Source organism: Salvelinus fontinalis, unplaced genomic scaffold, assembly GCF_029448725.1.
Source record: "Salvelinus fontinalis isolate EN_2023a unplaced genomic scaffold, ASM2944872v1 scaffold_0696, whole genome shotgun sequence".
Taxonomy (NCBI): domain Eukaryota; kingdom Metazoa; phylum Chordata; class Actinopteri; order Salmoniformes; family Salmonidae; genus Salvelinus; species Salvelinus fontinalis.
This window is the reverse complement of record NW_026600905.1, coordinates 84,075-102,349: the sequence shown is the minus strand read 5'-3', so window position 1 is coordinate 102,349 and position 18,275 is coordinate 84,075. Positions and strand designations below refer to the sequence as shown.

Genomic DNA, 18,275 nt, shown 5'->3' with positions numbered 1-18,275 from the left:
CTGTTCATCGCCACGCTGAACCCCATGCTCAACCGGCTGGCCAACAGAGACCAGACCCTGGGTAAAAACTACCAGAAAAACACAAATACAACTATTTTTCTGCCTCTGTGTAGACTACTTCTCTAATTTAGTGGTTAGTGGTTTCTGTACAGCACTTCGAGATATTAGCTGATGTACGAAGGGCTATATAAAATAAACTTGATTTGATTATCAATGCTGTTCTTTTCTCTCTCTCTCTTCCTCCGTCTGTCTCTTGTTCTCTATCTCTACCCCCACCTTCTCTCTCTCTTTCACCCCCCCTCTCTCTTTCTTTCTTTCAGTGAGTCAGTACACCAATGCCTTTGCCTTCACCCAGCTCTGTGGGGTCCTCTGTGGTCCCTGGAACGGCCTCATCATGGACAGACACAAGGGGAAGCCACTGGCTCCAGGTGGGTGACATCATTGACGTTAAGGGCAGGTGACGGTGTGGGCATTAGAATAAGAATCACCTTTATTAACCAAGTACATTTACACATAGTCACAATGTTACCTGGTGATACGGTGCTGCTAGTGATAGACAACATTTACACACAGTCACAATGTTACCTGGTGATATGGTGCTGCTAGTGATAGACAACATTTACACACAGTCACAATGTTACCTGATGATATGGTGCTGCTAGTGATAGACAACATTTACACACAGTCACAATGTTACCTGGTGATATGGTGCTGCTAGTGATAGACAACATTTACACACAGTCACAATGTTACCTGGTGATATGGTGCTGCTAGTGATAGACACCACATAGTCACAATGTTACCTGGTGATATGGTGCTGCTAGTGATAGACAACATTTACACACAGTCACAATGTTACCTGGTGATATGGTGCTGCTAGTGATAGACAACATTTACACACAGTCACAATGTTACCTGGTGATATGGTGCTGCTAGTGATAGACAACACACAGTCACAGTGTTACCTGGTGATATGGTGCTGCTAGTGATAGACAACACATAGTCACAATGTTACCTGGTGATATGGTGCTGCTAGTGATAGACAACACACAGTCACAGTGTTACCTGGTGATATGGTGCTGCTAGTGATAGACAACACATAGTCACAATGTTACCTGGTGATATGGTGCTGCTAGTGATAGACAACATTTAGAGACAGAATACAGACAATGAAGTTTAAACAAAAATTACATACATTATATTATAAACTGGCTGGTTCGAGCCCTGAATGCTGATTGGCTGACAGCCGTGGTATATCAGACCGTATTCCATGGGTATGACAAAACATGTATTTTTACTACTCTAATTACGTTGGTAACCAGTTTATAACAGCAATAAGGCACCTCAGGTTTGTGGTATATGGCCAATATACCACGGCTAAGGACTGTATACAGGCAGTCTGCGTTGCGTCGTGTGTAAGAACAGCCCTTAGCCGTGGTATATTGGACATATACCTCAAACCCCCTCAGGCCTTATTGCTTAATTAGGTGTCTTTAGGTGGCCATTTTGTGAAGTAGTCTGGCCTGACTGCTGGCTGTGGATCTGCAGTTGCACTTTGTGATAACTGTTGATTGGTTGATACATCTATTGATTTAGATGGTGAATAAGTCCTGGAAAAGCTTACAGCTGTAGTTAAAGATGGACTCTATTTATTTAAACACAGTAGACCCAAGCAACAAGCAGTTAAAATGAAAGTCGTAAGTATCTCAATCAACCTTTCATCCTCACCTAACTCTTTCTATGTCTTTCCCCTCCCTCCCTCACCTCTCTCCGACCCTCTCTCTCTCCCTCACCTCCCTCCCTCCCACATCTCTCTGACACACTCTCCCATCTCTCTACCCCTCTTTCTCTCCCAAAAGGAGAGACGAAGCAAGAAGCCGACCTGCGCTCCTCTTCTCTCTCCCTCTTCCTCACCTCCCTCCAGTGCCTCATCTTCTACGTCTGCTTCTCTTCTCCTCTCCTTCCTCTCCAGTACCTCACCTTCATCCTGCAAGTCCTCAACAGTGCCTTCATCTATGGTGGACACCAAGCCTTCCTCACCATCGCGTACGTTCACACTGTGTGTGTTATGTCTCCTATCCTAAAGCACCCCCAGCCCCACCACAGCAATTTAACCCTACCTCTACCACCATTACTACTATTGCTTTTACCATCGAGGACCACTTTGGAAATAAGCATTTTAATTAATACTTTAAAGTGATATCCTCTGGGTCCACATTATACATTTTGTTGTATATGTCTGTTACCTAAAATAAATTCAATTCAACAAAAGAAAACTCCACTAGTCATCCATTAGTTTAATCCGTCTGTCTTCTTCTTTTCCTCTCGTCTCCCCAACAGGTTTCCCGGCTGCCATTTTGGTAAGTTGTCTGGTATGATAACATCTCTGTCAGCTGTGGTTCTGCTGCTCCAGTTCCCTGTTCTACACCTCATCAGAGAGTTCCTGCATGGAGACCCTATCTATGTGAGTCAGTCAGTCAACTTCTTTATCCTACAGAAAACAGTAGGGGTCTCATACCTGTGTAATGAACTAGGGTTATATACCTTTGAGTGTTTACCAAGCCTCTCATCGAGTACCCGCTGTTGTTCTACGTATTTGGTGTATTCCAGAACTAGCACAACTGTTTCAACAAGTGAGGGGCTTGGTGATGACTAGATTGATGGAATCAGATGTGCTAGAACTGTAATACATTAAGTAAGTAGAATGGCTGGAGTACTGGAGAGGATGTTTTGGGAAACAGATAGACCACAGGCTCTGCACAAGGGGGGCTCAATCTTTGTGTTCTTCTTCCCACCTCTCCTCTCCTCCAGGTGAACGTGGGTCTGACCCTCCTCACCCTCCTCACCTTCATCCACCCCCTCCACGTCCACCTCCACTGCCGCTCTCTAGCCAATCAGAGGAGGGCTAAACAGGAAGTGACAAACTCGGGGTCAAAGGTCACGTGCAACAGGCTGGTGGGGATGTGACGATAAACCAACAACAACAGTGGTGCGTCTCAATAGTCTAAAGTCGCTTCCTCTCCTTGTCTCCTTTCCTTTGACAACATTGATCTGATTAAATTGGACAGGTGGAAAACAGGGTATATGTCCCAAATGGTGCCCTATCCCCTACATAGTGCACTACTTTTGATGGACCCTGGTTAAAAGTAGTGCACTATAGTTTTGCCAAAGGGTACATTGAGACACAGACAGGTGCCTCTGTAGGACGCCTTCCCTTCGCCATCTTGCTTTCACTTGTCCGGTGAAGGAGAGGAGACGAGGAGAGAAAGCATCTTTAGACTGTTAGGATGCATCCAGGACAATTGACACTACATCATCGACAATGCCACTGACTGTTCAAGGCAGGGCAAAGGAGGACAGTGCCAAAGTGAAGACCTACTGTAATGTGTGTGTTAACCTGTCTGATTGTAATAAAGAATACAACTAAACTGTGAAACAACAAAGTCCAAAGTATAGTTTAATTGATAAGTTGAATGGTCAAAATATCAATCACAATGGGTTATATATGTGGCTCCCAAGTGGCGCAGCGGTCTACAGCACTGCATCTCAGTGCTAGAGGCGTCACTACAGACCCTGGTTCGATCCCGTATCACAACCGGCCGTGATCGGGAGTCCCATAGGGCGATGCAGAATTGGACTCAGCATGCGCCCGCAAATGTTTATTCAACTCTCTCATGTACTTACGGTAAATTGAATGAGACGTCATCACGTCATGTTGCATTGTTATTATTGTAGACACAGGAACAGGGATTTGTAAACCGCTATGAGCTGGGCTTTAACTACCCAACCAAGTGTCCACTTACAGGCCACAGTGTTTAAACATATTAAAAATCAATATCGTTATTTTCCCTTTAAAACTTGCCATTATCAATATCTAGCTAGCTAGGCTATTCTAGCTAGAATGTCGGGGACCGTAATGTTTCAGACGCAGTTGTCGTCCATCATGGAAGCTCTATCCTCCGCCGCCATGGCGGAGATAACCAAACTGGTGGACGAGTACTCCACGTTTTTACGTGGGGAACTGTCACGGAAAAAACACGATAACGAAATCCTGATGAAAAAGCTGAAAGTAGTTGAAAACCGGCACCGGAAAAAGACATCTACGATTGAACACGGCGGGGACGGAGTTGGCACTGTGCTGCGCGAGAGACTTTGGAACGGGGGTTCCCTACCGCACCACACGCCCCGTACGTGTTTATGGATTTCATTTTAAATGCTTGGTGCTTTTAAATCGACAGTCGAAAATGAAGTAATGTGGCCTCTTCTCTTTCCATGCAGAAACCAACAGAGAACAAAAGCCCAACCAAGTCTTTACGCAGCAGGGTTGCAGCAGCAACTCGAGTAATGGACCCGCGGCGCGGGCGGGACAATGGACGGACGAGGTAGTGTAGCCGCTACACATTACACTTTTTTGTTTTATCAGCAGTAAAATAGTTAATCGTGGGCATGGTATTGATATTATTTTCAGCTGAATTATATGGTATAATTTACATAAGGATTAATACAACATTTTCTAAAATAGGCTAATAGGCTAGTATAGGATAAAAGTATTAATGCATTACACAGGCATACATGCAGGTAAGTGTTTATGTAATTCGCCTCCAATTAACAATGCATTGATCACACTATCACCGTGTGTCCCGTCTGTCCGTTGACAGACCACTGTAACAGTTACCATCAAACAAGAGAGACTGGAGGAGGACGGCCCAGGGGAATGTGGTGCCCCAAATGAACTGAGGATGAATGGTGAGCGAGACAAACCACGTTTCCATCCACCGTTTTTATACAAGGAAAGTCATGCCGATTTTTTTTTTATCACTACAGCTGTGATGGAAACAAAGTTTCGGGAACAATTTTATAAATGCCAACAGATAATTTGTTCATTCGACATGGTGGAACCTTTTTGTCTGTTAAAGGAATTATGCGAGAATTGGCGATTGAAACGCCTCTATGCGCAAATATTGATATTATAACCATCATATCGAAGTAAACGTGGAGTCACGTGATGATATGTTGTGTGCTAGTCCCACTAGGACTCGGGAAACCATGCAGTTGATTAGGCTACAGATGAAATAACATGATTAACTTCAGGGTGGTGCTGCTCCTTTCCCATAAATATCATTGGTCTGATTCTGGGGATGCTTGACTGCCGTTTGACAAATATTCTCGCTCCATAATAATTTAGGTTTAAAGTTTATTTCCTGCAATTCTACACATTTTGTAATGGGTCGCAGAGAATATTTTGCCATTTTAATGGTCACTTTCTTGCAATTCTATACATTTTGCAATGTCTAATGTGTATTAATGTGTTATTTAAGTGAATCAACAAAATAAACCTAGCAAAAAAATGTTTAGTTGATCTGGACATTTCTGACAAGTTATTTATAGCTCTCTAAGGTATGCAATGGCTGACATGACAAGAGGAACTGATGTGGTACTACCCAACTTCCAAACTGCACCTTGTGCATTCTCCTGTTTCAAGTTGAAAGCCGGACTGAGTTCCTTTTTTAAAATCCGCAACAAGTCCATTTGGTGGAAACACACCACTGGTGGGAAAATGTACATATTTTCTTATGCAGATTTTAGAATATTCACATTAAATTGGATGTAAACCTAGCTACTGAGAGAGAAGGAAAGAGCTTAAATGAAATGAGGGAGGAAGGGAGGCCAAGTTCAAACATCCAGATAGCAAAATGCAATATTACATGGCGGTGGTGATGATGGTGGTGGTAGTGATGATGATGATGCCGATGATGGTGGTGGTGAAGATGATGATGATGACATTGCCTTCTGTTCTCTATCCCGTGTTGCCCCCTCTCCTGCATGTAAGCTCCTGAGCATTCCACCACTCCACTGGTCGCCCGGCAACCGCATCCCACTGATCAGAGCAGTTTTGAGGAGGACTGGGGGTTCCAGAGTACACCACCAGGGGGTAGAGATGAGCTCACTGACTCTATGGAACACAACATAGAAGTGGAACATAGAACTATGGGACACCACATAGAACAGGAACATAGAACTATGGAACACCTAGAACTAGAACATAGAACTCTGGAACATGACCTCAGTAGCAGCTCTCACTGCCTGGACCAGGACCAGCCTGTAGTAGTTGAGGAGATCCGCCTCAAGAGGGAGCCAGAGAGCCCATGTCCAGACCTCAACCCACTACCGGGAGGAGAACCAGGCCTGGAGGTCGACCAGGAGGATCTGGGCCAAACGTACCCCGAGTATGCAGCACTGAACCTGGGGTACGGTGGCTACACAGACACCTCTGGTCTATTTTTCACCTACTCGTCAGAAAACCAACTACAACAACGCACTTCCTCCTCGACAACGACCACAGACGATTACGCATCGTTCCCGGGGAAACACACCGTCACCGTCATGCCTGGTCACCATGGAGACCAAAGAGGAAGTGGTGGGACTGTCAGAACTCGAGCTCCCCTCAGTAAAGAGAAGGAGGGGAGGTTCGTATGCAAACATTGTGGGAAGGGTTTCCCCTACATCAGCTGCCTTAAGCGGCACGCCCTCAACCACACGAGAGAGAGGATGCATCACTGCTCCGTGTGTGGGCGGAGCTTCATCAGACCCAGTCACCTGAGGAGGCATGAACTGCTCCACACGGGTGTCCGACCCTTCGCCTGCGCACTATGTGGACGCCACTTCTCGCATGGTGCACACCTCCAAGCTCACATGAAGACACACACGTGATGGAAGTGCCCTGTGTGTGACGTAATTGATGTGTGTGTGTGTGTGTGACGTAATTGACTTCTTGTTTTACATATGATCTAAAGTTTTATGTGGAAAGACTTGAACCAGTTTTACAAAGGGGGATTCCACATAAAATCAAGAGTTCAATACATACAGTAGACATCTGTTCTGTGAATTGGCCTTTATTGTAGCCTGCTGTGTTGCTAGGCAGTTTCTGAGTAAAATGCTGATGGTTGAGATGGCTGCTTTCATTGGTCAAGTTACTTTTTAATTCCAGAAGATGTATTTTATTATTGCTGTCAAATCATATTCCAAGTTAGTATTTCCATTTTACAATGAATGACATTATCATCAGAAATCCCACACAGCTGTGAGTAGCTAGGCCTACTTTTAGAGTGTATATTTAAGGCCTGAGGGGGTGTGGTATATGGCCAAGGCTAAGGGCTGTTCTTATGCACAACACAACACGGAGTGTCTGGACACAGGTGGTATATTGGCTATATACCACAAACCCCCGAGGTGCCTTATTGCTATTATAAACTGGTTACAAGTGTAATTAGAACAGGAAAAATACATGTTTTGTCATACCCCTGGTATATGCCTGATATACCATGGTTTTCAGCCAATTAGCACTCAGGGCTCTACCACCCAGTTTATAATTAGATGTAAGCAACTGGAGACAACTCACCACTCACATATATTTTAGTCATTTAGCCTAGTCCCCAATGGCTGGCCAACGCTTGCGTCGCGTGCACCATGCAGCGCAGGTGGAAAAACAGACAGCGAATGGACTGGCACATCGCGGCGCCTGCGCGTAATGGTGACGAGGTGTCTGTTTAGAGTTCTACCACAAATCAACAAGAGGATCGACATTAAACAAAGTGAGTAGCTGGTATATAGGCTAATATCTGAATGTATAGGCTACAGCCTATGTATGGCATAGTTTTCATAGCCTACGATTTATGATTAATGCTGCATGGTTGAACTGTGGCCAGTGTAATAATTGTCATAAAAGTTGCTCTACCATAGCCATACACGTTTTTATTGTTTTATGACAGCACAGTGTCCTACACTGGCCAACGTCCCGTTATAACCGAACTATTTTACTGTCTATTTTGAGGCGTTTTGGCACCATACTACAGATTGCGCGCAAAGAAAACACAGTAATGCAATGACCGCATGGCGGATTAGTCTGTAGCTAATCTGATGTGGATTACCGTTATAGGGCGAGTGTACTTTATCTGTTGTAGTCTTCCCGCACTGTAATGTAGGCTACAGCTCAGTACACATTCTCATACCATTAGCGGATTTACTACGCATTAGACCGTAGCCGATAGTCTCTAGTCTGTATTATTCCGATTTCCGAATTTGTATTATAATTATTTATCCTTAAAGTGTTTGATGTGCACTATGTATTATTATTATTATTAATTGTTATTGCATTATTACACCTGACACGTGTTGTGATGCCTCTTCACGTGTATATTTTAGGGGGAAGATGAACAATCGCCTCTCAAAGCAAATGACAGGATCATTTATGAAATGGCAACAAAGGAATGAACAAAAGTCATGAGTTACACACTGAAGAAAAGAGAGGGAAATAAACACAAAGTGGAACAACAAGGAAGTGAGAAAGAAAGAGGAAGAGAAACACATCTATAGACAGAGGGGCTGTGAGAGCGACCAGTTTACACTGCAGGTTGAGAAACTTCCCACTCCTCGTGGGTTTAACCACTAGGCCTACTATTATGACAACTCATGTTAGTGTGCTATGAACTCAAATTCTACTGCTATTATTTCTACTATGGCCACCACTACCACTTCAAGTCTTAGGTGTTTGAAACCTGTCATAAAACGTGTTATCTCTAACAGCCATTGATTGAGAAGGGGAGTTAACCAGTATATTTTCTGATAGTGCAGTTTGAATTGGAATGCCACTCCTTATCTCTCCCACCCAGCACTCCTTTCTAGTGATACAGCTACTTTTCAGCCAGTCGCTCTCAAATACTCAAAGCAAGTATCAAGAGGGATATAAAGGATAGAGAGGGAGAGAGAGAGCGAGGGGGAGAGAGAAAGAGAGAGAGAGAGGGAGGACATATAGAAAAGTAAGACATAAGAGTCAGAGGATAGAAAAGGGGTCTCTTTGAATACAGTCACCCATTAACCTCACATTAATAAGACAACAAGAACAGTCCTTTGAGTGACAGTTAAACAGGCAGCAAGCCAGTCAGTCAGAGCAGGGAGTCAGTTAGTCAGCCAGGCAGGTAGCTATCAGTCGGTCAGCCAGCAAGCCAGTCAGAGCAAGGACTCAGTCAGCCAGGCAGGTAGCTAGTCAGCCAGCCAGTCAGGCAGTCAGTCTGTTAATCAGCGAGGATGCTGGGATGCGAGGGGGGAGGGGTAGGGTTGCGCTACAGACTGACCCTGGCCACAGGGCTGGTGGAGTGTCTGTGTTTCGCCGGCGTGGTCTTCGGTTGGGCATCGCTGGTCTTCGTCCTGAAGACAGATGGATACTTCGCTGACCTCTGTGTCAATCTGACTACTGGACCCAACAGTACAGTGGAAACAGGTGAGTAGTTCAATGCTATTCAGTTCAATATGACAGAATAGAATAGATTGGAATAGAATATGAAGCACATCTGAGGAGTTCATACTAGAAAACTGAAGGACTTCTATCTTTCTCCCCCTCTCTATCTCTCTGTATTCCTCTCTTTCTGTATTCAATCTCTCACTCTGCCCCATCCCCCCTCCCTCGCACTCTCTCTCCTCATCCATCCATCCATCTCTCTCTCTCTCTCTCTCTCAGATTGTAGTGGAGAGGATGAACAGTTCTCCCTGGTCTTCATCATCCCTAATCTCTCTCCCCATCCCTCCATCTCTCTCTTTCTCAGACTGTAGTGGACAGGATGAATAGGTCTCCCTGGTCTTCATCATCCCTAATCTCTCTCCCCATCCCTCCATCTCTCTCTTTCTCAGACTGTAGTGGACAGGATGAACAGGTCTCCCTGGTCTTCATCATCCCTAATCTCTCTCCCCATCCCTCCATCTCTCTCAGACTGTAGTGGACAGGATGAACAGTTCTCTCTGGTCTTCACCGTCACCTCCTTTATGAACAACTTCCTCACGCTTCCCAACGGATTCATCTTCGACCGCTTCGGCACCATGGCAACGAGGCTTCTGGGAATGTGAGTCTTTTTTAAACTACAGAAATCCAGGCTTCATTACTAGGGCCCAGAGTTTTTCCTGCCCTGGTCAGGTAAGGATGGCGATATACCCATATACAATGTGATATATGGCATATCCATTGCAAATAATTCTTACAATGTTAACAATTAAAGGATATAACTAGGTCCTGACCTCTGACCAGTATTTCCAGGACATCCACAGAGTTTATTTACACATAGTCAATTAATAACAATTCTTCAGTAAGTTTATAGCTAGACCGTCGCCTAGACGAGAGAGAGAGAGTGAGTGAGTCACTGAGTCAAAAGGGGGTGGGAAGGTGAGGGTCCATTCCTGGTTTACTCAGGCATTGTTTTTGTAGAATGTGTATGCATATTTTAATCTAAGTTCTACAGGTTTATTGAGGTTGTCTTCTGACCCACTGAGAAATGTGTCAGCGACTAAAGTTTAACAGACCATAACCCACTGTGTGATACCTCTTTATCTACCTCTGCTCTGTGTTTCCCCTCAGATGTCTCTACACCACTGGTACACTGATGGTTGCCTTCTCCAGTTCAGGTGAACATAGACTGTACAGTATAACGGTTGTTATTCAATCAGAACAGCTCTTGATATTTGTTATTTGATAAATGAACAAAGACAATCAATCAAATGTATTTATAAAGCCCTATTTACATCAGCAGATGTCACAAAGGGCTTGTAAGGAAACCCATCCTAAAACCCTAAACAGCAAGCAATGCAGATGTAGAAGCACGGTGGCTAGGAAAAACTCCCTAGAAAGGCAGGAACCTAGGAAGAAACCTAGAGAGGAACCAGGCTCTGGCTGTTCCCGGTGGAAATTATAAGAGTACATGGCCATTAAGGCCAGATCGTTCTTCAAGATGTTCGAACGTTCATCGATGACCAGCAGGATCAAATAATAATCACAGTGGTTATAGAGGGTGCAACGGGTCAGCACCTCAGGAGTAAGTGTCAGTTGGCTTTTCATAGCCGAGCATTCAGAGGTCGAGAGACAGGTCGAGAGAGAGAGACACCGGGAGAAGGAGAGAGAGGGTTGAAACAGCAGGTCCGGGATAAGGTAGCACGTCAGGCAGACCAGCAGAAACTAGAGCAGGAGTACGACCAGGTGGACTGGGGACGGGGACCCTGCAAAAGCATTAGGAAGAGCACATTCCTAGTGTAGAATGTTGGATGAGTAGAGATTGAACTTGACCTATGCTGTCTCTGTGTCTATCTCTCTATCTCTCTCTCTAATAGCTCTGTCCATGCTGCTGTTCCCAGCCCTGTCCTTCATCGCAGTAGGAGGTATATTGTTCCTCATCACAAACATACAGGTACAGCAGCATGCCATGACTCCTCAGTTTCAACACAGTTCCAGACAGTACAAACAGTATTCATTACATCTGTGTAACAGGTGTATGTCACACACTATTTTGTCTGGCACATAAAACTGATATTTATTCAGTAAATACCGTATTTCTACTGTATACTATATGGATACTGTGTTTATACTGTGTACTATATGGATACTGTATTTCTACTGTATACTATATGGATACTGTGTTTATACTGTGTACTATATGGATACTGTATTTCTACTGTATACTATATGGATACTGTATTTCTACTGTATACTAAATGGATACTGTATTTCTACTGTGTACTATATGGCTACTGTATTTCTACTGTGTACTATATGGATACTGTATTTCTACTGTGTACTATATGGATACTGTATTTATACTGTGTACTATATGGATACTGTATTTCTACTGTATACTAAATGGATACTGTATTTCTACTGTGTACTATATGGATACTGTATTTCTACTGTGTACTATATGGGTGGATGTATTCTTCTTGGATGAATGTCCACACTTGTTGAACTGTTGTTCGCTACTATAGGTTGGGAACCTGTTTGGCTCCCATCGTTCCACCATCATCACCCTCTATAATGGAGCCTTCGACTCTTCCTCGGCTGTCTTCCTCATCATCAAGGTATCACAGAACTCACACATACTGTAGCCTACAGGACAGAGGCCTCTCTCTGAGAGAAAAATGCTCTGCTCGTCAGGTTACTAGATAACTGCCTTAAAAAGGCCAAGTGTATAAAACAGATTAATTTGATTATATATTGTAGATATATCCCATATAATGATAATATTTGTATATATTGTAGATATATCCCATATATTGATTATATTTGTAGATATTGTAGATATATCCCATATAATATTATATTTGTAGATATATCCCATATAATATTATATTTGTAGATATATCCCATATATTGATTATATTTGTAGATATTGTAGATATATCCCATATAATGATTATATTTGTATATATTGTAGATATATCCCATATATTGATTATATTTGTAGATATTGTAGATATATCCCATATAATGATTATATTTGTAGATATATCCCATATATTGATTATATTTGTATATATTGTAGATATATCCCATATATTGATTATATTTTCAGATATTGTAGATATATCCCATATAATGATTATATTTGTAGATATATCCCATATAATGATTATATTTGTAGATATTGTAGATATATCCCATATAATATTATATTTGTAGATATTGTAGATATATCCCATATAATGATTATATTTGTAGATATTGTAGATATATCCCATATAATATTATATTTGTAGATATATCCCATATATTGATTATATTTGTAGATATTGTAGATATATCCCATATAATGATTATATTTGTAGATATTGTAGATATATCCCATATAATATTATATTTGTAGATATATCCCATATAATATTATATTTGTAGATATTTGTAGATATATCCCATATAATATTATATTTGTAGATATATCCCATATATTGATTATATTTGTAGATATTGTAGATATATCCCATATAATGATTATATTTGTAGATATTGTAGATATATCCCATATAATGATTATATTTGTAGATATATCCCATATAATGATTATATTTGTAGATATTGTAGATATATCCCATATAATATTATATTTGTAGATATTGTAGATATATCCCATATAATGATTATATTTGTAGATATTGTAGATATATCCCATATAATATTATATTTGTAGATATATCCCATATATTGATTATATTTGTAGATATTGTAGATATATCCCATATAATGATTATATTTGTAGATATTGTAGATATATCCCATATAATATTATATTTGTAGATATATCCCATATAATATTATATTTGTAGATATTTGTAGATATATCCCATATAATATTATATTTGTAGATATATCCCATATATTGATTATATTTGTAGATATTGTAGATATATCCCATATAATGATTATATTTGTAGATATTGTAGATATATCCCATATAATATTATATTTGTAGATATATCCCATATAATATTATATTTGTAGATATTTGTAGATATATCCCATATAATATTATATTTGTAGATATATCCCATATAATGATTATATTTGTAGATATTGTAGATATATTCCATATAATATTATATTTGTAGATATTGTAGATATATCCCATATATTGATTATATTTGTATATATTTCCCATATATTGATTATATTTGTATATATATCCCATATATTGATTATATTTGTATATATATCCCATATATTGATGATATTTTTATTATATGTAGTCATGGTCGTTTAATAGCTATCCATTGGTGGCTCTCCGTGCGTCTCTCCCTCCGTCTCAGGTGATGTATGAAGGAGGGGTCTCCCTCCGCTCCTCCTTCCTCATTCTCTCCGTCTGCAGTGTCATCCACCTCCTCAGGACGTTCTTCCTCATGCCCAACACCCACATTCCCTACCCACTCCCTGAGGGCTTCACCTATGGGTGAGAACTACAACTCCCACACATATGATAGTATTAATCTGACCAGGCCCTATGATACATAATGCCATAGTATGTATGGAGGTTGTAGTTGTTACCTAGAGAACTACGACTCGCAGAGGGCCTGGGGGTTTTCCAGACCATGGAGTGTTTCCTTGTCAGATTACTTGGGCAGGAAAAAGTCCTGTACATGTTCATAGATAAATGCAAAACGAAATTAAATCATTATTAATAATTATTTGTGTTTGGCATTTAACAAATGGTATTGATTTGTTAGGTCAGTCTCAATGACATGCATTCATATCAGATGGGTGACCCTGATGATAAACATATTTGATTATACCCTGGTGCTTCCTTTTCAACAGCGTGAACCCTGGAAAGTCCAACAGCTACAACGTAGAGGAGTTTGAGAAGACTCGAGAGACGGGGATGACATCAGAGGGGGAGGGGCCAGCGGAGACCGACGACATGCCCCTACAGTCTGATGACGGGCAGCAGTCGGAAAACTCTGGGAAAGGTGTCGTTTGGCCAACTACAATCTTTAATCTGGCCGGGGAATGGAAGGTGCATTTTGTTGACTCAAATGTTTTTCCTCTCTCACACACACACACTCTCTCAGTGGCCAGTTTCAGGAGCTGTGTGCAGTCGTGGTTCTTCCTGTGGCATCTGGTGTGGCTGTCTGTCATGCAGCTGAGACACTACCTCTTCATCGGAACACTGAACCCCATGCTCAACCGGCTGGCCGACAACGACTCAGCCCTGGGTAAACCACACACATGAACACACACACGCATGCACACACCAAAGCATAGGTTCACTGAATGAATCTAAATACTCCCTCCCCCCTTCTCTCTTTCTCCCCCCTCTCTCTCTCTCTCTTTCAGTGAGTCAGTACACCAATGCCTTTGCCTTCACCCAGCTGTTTGGGGTCCTCTGTGCTCCCTGGAACGGCCTCATCATGGACAGACACAAGGGGAAGCCACTGGCTCCAGGTGGGTGACATGGCTCTAGCTTAGTAACAACAGGATGGTGTTCAATAGAGCACAAAGTAGCAAAATGTTAAGCAATGAAAGACGATAATGGGTATCCTTATTGGGTCAGGTAGTAGGCCTACCTCCTGTTTCAGTCTAGAATATATTTTTTAAATCCTATTTCATGCCTAATGAGCATGGCCATGGTTCTGGTGTGTGTGTGTGTCCATCATCCTCACCCAACCTTTCTCTCACCTCCTCCGTCTATAGGAGAAACAGGTAAGGAGGCAGACCTGCGCTCCTCCTCTCTCTCCCTCTTCCTCACCTCCCTCCAGTGCCTCCTCTTCTCCATCTGCGCCTCCTCTCCTCTCCTCCCTCTCCAGTACCTCACCTTCATCCTGCAGGTCCTCAACCGCTCCTTCCTCTACGGAGGCAACGCAGCCTTCGTCAGCATCGCGTGAGTGAAAGAGGGATAAAGAGACAGATAGTGGGGGGCAGAGTGGCAGATTAATAGGGGGGGCAGAGTGGCAGATTAATAGTGGGGGGCAGAGTGGCAGATTAATAGTGGGGACAGAGTGGCAGATTAATAGTGGGGCCTGAGTGGCAGATTAATAGTGGGGGGCAGAGTGGCAGATTAATAGTGGGGGGCAGAGTGGCAGATTAATAGTGGGGGCAGAGTGGCAGATTAATAGTGGGGGCAGAGTGGCAGATTAATAGTGGGGGGCAGAGTAGCAGATTAATAGTGGGGTCAGAGTGGCAGATTAATAGTGGGGGCAGAGTAGCAGATTAATAGTGGGGGCAGAGTGGCAGATTAATAGTGGGGGGCAGAGTGGCAGATTAATAGTGGGGGGCAGAGTGGCAGATTAATAGTGGGGGGCAGAGTGGCAGATTAATAGTGGGGGGCAGAGTGGCAGATTAATAGTGGGGGGCAGAGTGGCAGATTAATAGTGGGGGGGCAGAGTGGCAGATTAATAGTGGGGGGCAGAGTGGCAGATTAATAGTGGGGGGCAGAGTGGCAGATTAATAGTGGGGGGCAGAGTGGCAGATTAATAGTGGGGGGCAGAGTGGCAGATTAATAGTGGGGTCAGAGTGGCAAATTAATAGTGGGGTCAGAGTGGCAGATTAATAGTGGGATCAGAGTGGCAGATTAATAGTGGGGGGCAGAGTGGCAGATTAATAGTGGGATCAGAGTGGCAGATTAATAGTGGGGGGCAGAGTGGCAGATTAATAGTGGGGGGCAGAGTGGCAGATTAATAGTGGGATCAGAGTGGCAGATTAATAGTGGGGGCAGAGTGGCAGATTAATAGTGGGGGGCAGAGTGGCAGATTAATAGTGGGGACAGAGTGGCAGATTAATAGTGGGGCCTGAGTGGCAGATTAATAGTGGGGGGCAGAGTGGCAGATTAATAGTGGGGGGCAGAGTAGCAGATTAATAGTGGGGTCAGAGTGGCAGATTAATAGTGGGGTCAGAGTGGCAGATTAATAGTGGGGTCAGATTAGCAGATTAATAGTGGGGGGCAGATTAATAGTGGGGGGCAGAGTGGCAGATTAATAGTGGGGGGCAGAGTGGCAGATTAATAGTGGGGGCAGAGTGGCAGATTAATAGTGGGGGGCAGAGTGGCAGATTAATAGTGGGGGGCAGAGTGGCAGATTAATAGTGGGGGGCAGAGTGGCAGATTAATAGTGGGGGGCAGAGTGGCAGATTAATAGTGGGGCCTGAGTGGCAGATTAATAGTGGGAACAGAGTGGCAGATTAATAGTGGGGCCTGAGTGGCAGATTAATAGTGGGGGGCAGAGTGGCAGATTAATAGTGGGGGGCAGAGTGGCAGATTAATAGTGGGGTCAGAGTGGCAAATTAATAGTGGGGTCAGAGTGGCAGATTAATAGTGGGATCAGAGTGGCAGATTAATAGTGGGGGCAGAGTGGCAGATTAATAGTGGGGGGCAGAGTGGCAGATTAATAGTGGGATCAGAGGGGCAGATTAATAGTGGGGGGCAGAGTGGCAGATTAATAGTGGGGTCAGAGTGGCAGATTAATAGTGGGGGGCAGAGTGGCAGATTAATAGTGGGATCAGAGTGGCAGATTAATAGTGGGGGCAGTGGCAGATTAATAGTGGGGGCAGAGTGGCAGATTAATAGTGGGGGGCAGAGTGGCAGATTAATAGTGGGGTCAGAGTGGCAGATTAATAGTGGGGGGCAGAGTGGCAGATTAATAGTGGGATCAGAGTGGCAGATTAATAGTGGGGGCAGTGGCAGATTAATAGTGGGGGCAGAGTGGCAGATTAATAGTGGGGGCAGAGTGGCAGATTAATAGTGGGGGCAGTGGCAGATTAATAGTGGGATCAGAGTGGCAGATTAATAGTGGGGGGCAGAGTGGCAGATTAATAGTGGGGTCAGAGTGGCAGATTAATAGTGGGGGGCAGAGTGGCAGATTAATAGTGGGATCAGAGTGGCAGATTAATAGTGGGGGCAGTGGCAGATTAATAGTGGGGTCAGAGTGGCAGATTAATAGTGGGATCAGAGTGGCAGATTAATAGTGGGGGCAGTGGCAGATTAATAGTGGGGGCAGAGTGGCAGATTAATAGTGGGGGCAGAGTAGCAGATTAATAGTGAGATCTGACAGGAAGGAAATAAAAAGGTAGATTATAGAAGAAGGAACAAGGGAAATAAATAGACAATAGACTTGACATTTTAAAATGTGAAAATACAGTTCAAAGACTAAAGTTTACAATAAAGGAAGGCGACTGAGTGCTACTCATTCATACTTCCCTCAGTTGATGTCCGGCTCTCCTTTCTTTTCTCCTCCCTGCCCTCTCTCACCACAGTTTTCCTGGGGTCCACTTTGGGAAGTTGTATGGTTTGGTGATGTCTCTGTCTGCCGTGGTGTCACTGCTGCAGTACCCCTGTTTCGCCCTGGTCAAAGGAGCCCTAGGTGGAGACCCCTTCTATGTGAGTGGGTCATACAAACATACGGTCACTAGATGACTAACCTCGTCCCCAGGCTCAGTTGCTATCGTGAGAGAGCAGGCAGAGTGGACGAGATTAGTAGATGTACTGTATTGTACTTGCCAAAAAGTAAATATGGAAATGTCTTTGTTGAACCTCACAGCTCATAACATAATAACTGTGTAACATGCAGTTGGCCCACTTTGCAGACCAGTAAGGTTAATGCTACTCTCTCAAAAGGGCCGTCTTTGTCGTCTTTCCTCCTCAGGTGAACATCGCTCTGACTCTCCTCACTCTACTGGCGTTCATCCATCCAATCAACATCTTCTACCACTGCAGGAAACTGACCAATCAGAGGGAGGATATGGCCGGCGGTGCTGCCATCACATTGGCTGAGGCCAAAATGTAGGGGACAGTACATGAGGGTCCTGAGCCAAGGGAAACAGGAAATGTCTTATTTCTAATTGTTTAAAGGGAATAAGTGAAAATGTAAAATAATAATAAAATATTTTTTATACTTATGTTTTACAGTAGTCCCATATTTTCCATCAGTATGTTTTGTTGGATAGTTTTCAATAAAATGTATTATCCATTATTGTGTCCTGATTTCTA

General features: G+C 43.2%; 3 protein-coding genes across 3 annotated transcripts; all 3 read left to right on the top strand.

Annotated features, from left to right (window-relative positions):
- Window positions 1-9: 9 nt before the first annotated feature.
- On the top strand, window positions 10-3,437 carry LOC129847077 (equilibrative nucleobase transporter 1-like). The gene is made up of 5 exons (XM_055914864.1): window positions 10-61; window positions 321-428; window positions 1,860-2,046; window positions 2,341-2,464; window positions 2,812-3,437. The coding sequence occupies exons 1-5, from the start codon at window positions 25-27 to the stop codon at window positions 2,965-2,967; spliced, it is 612 nt and encodes a 203-aa protein (XP_055770839.1). The 5' UTR covers window positions 10-24; the 3' UTR covers window positions 2,968-3,437.
- A 267-nt stretch (window positions 3,438-3,704) lies between these two features.
- Window positions 3,705-6,950, top strand: LOC129847080 (zinc finger protein 813-like). Its single transcript, XM_055914869.1, has 4 exons — window positions 3,705-4,187; window positions 4,279-4,382; window positions 4,659-4,746; window positions 5,831-6,950. Exons 1-4 carry the CDS (start codon window positions 3,902-3,904, stop codon window positions 6,709-6,711), a joined length of 1,359 nt encoding a protein of 452 aa, XP_055770844.1. The 5' UTR covers window positions 3,705-3,901; the 3' UTR covers window positions 6,712-6,950.
- A 99-nt stretch (window positions 6,951-7,049) lies between these two features.
- On the top strand, window positions 7,050-18,258 carry LOC129847079 (equilibrative nucleobase transporter 1-like). The gene is made up of 13 exons (XM_055914867.1): window positions 7,050-7,592; window positions 8,203-9,277; window positions 9,764-9,893; window positions 10,403-10,449; window positions 11,149-11,225; window positions 11,797-11,889; window positions 13,612-13,751; window positions 14,114-14,265; window positions 14,368-14,511; window positions 14,633-14,740; window positions 14,990-15,176; window positions 17,543-17,666; window positions 17,932-18,258. The coding sequence occupies exons 2-13, from the start codon at window positions 9,085-9,087 to the stop codon at window positions 18,070-18,072; spliced, it is 1,536 nt and encodes a 511-aa protein (XP_055770842.1). The 5' UTR covers window positions 7,050-7,592; window positions 8,203-9,084; the 3' UTR covers window positions 18,073-18,258.
- Window positions 18,259-18,275: the final 17 nt, after the last annotated feature.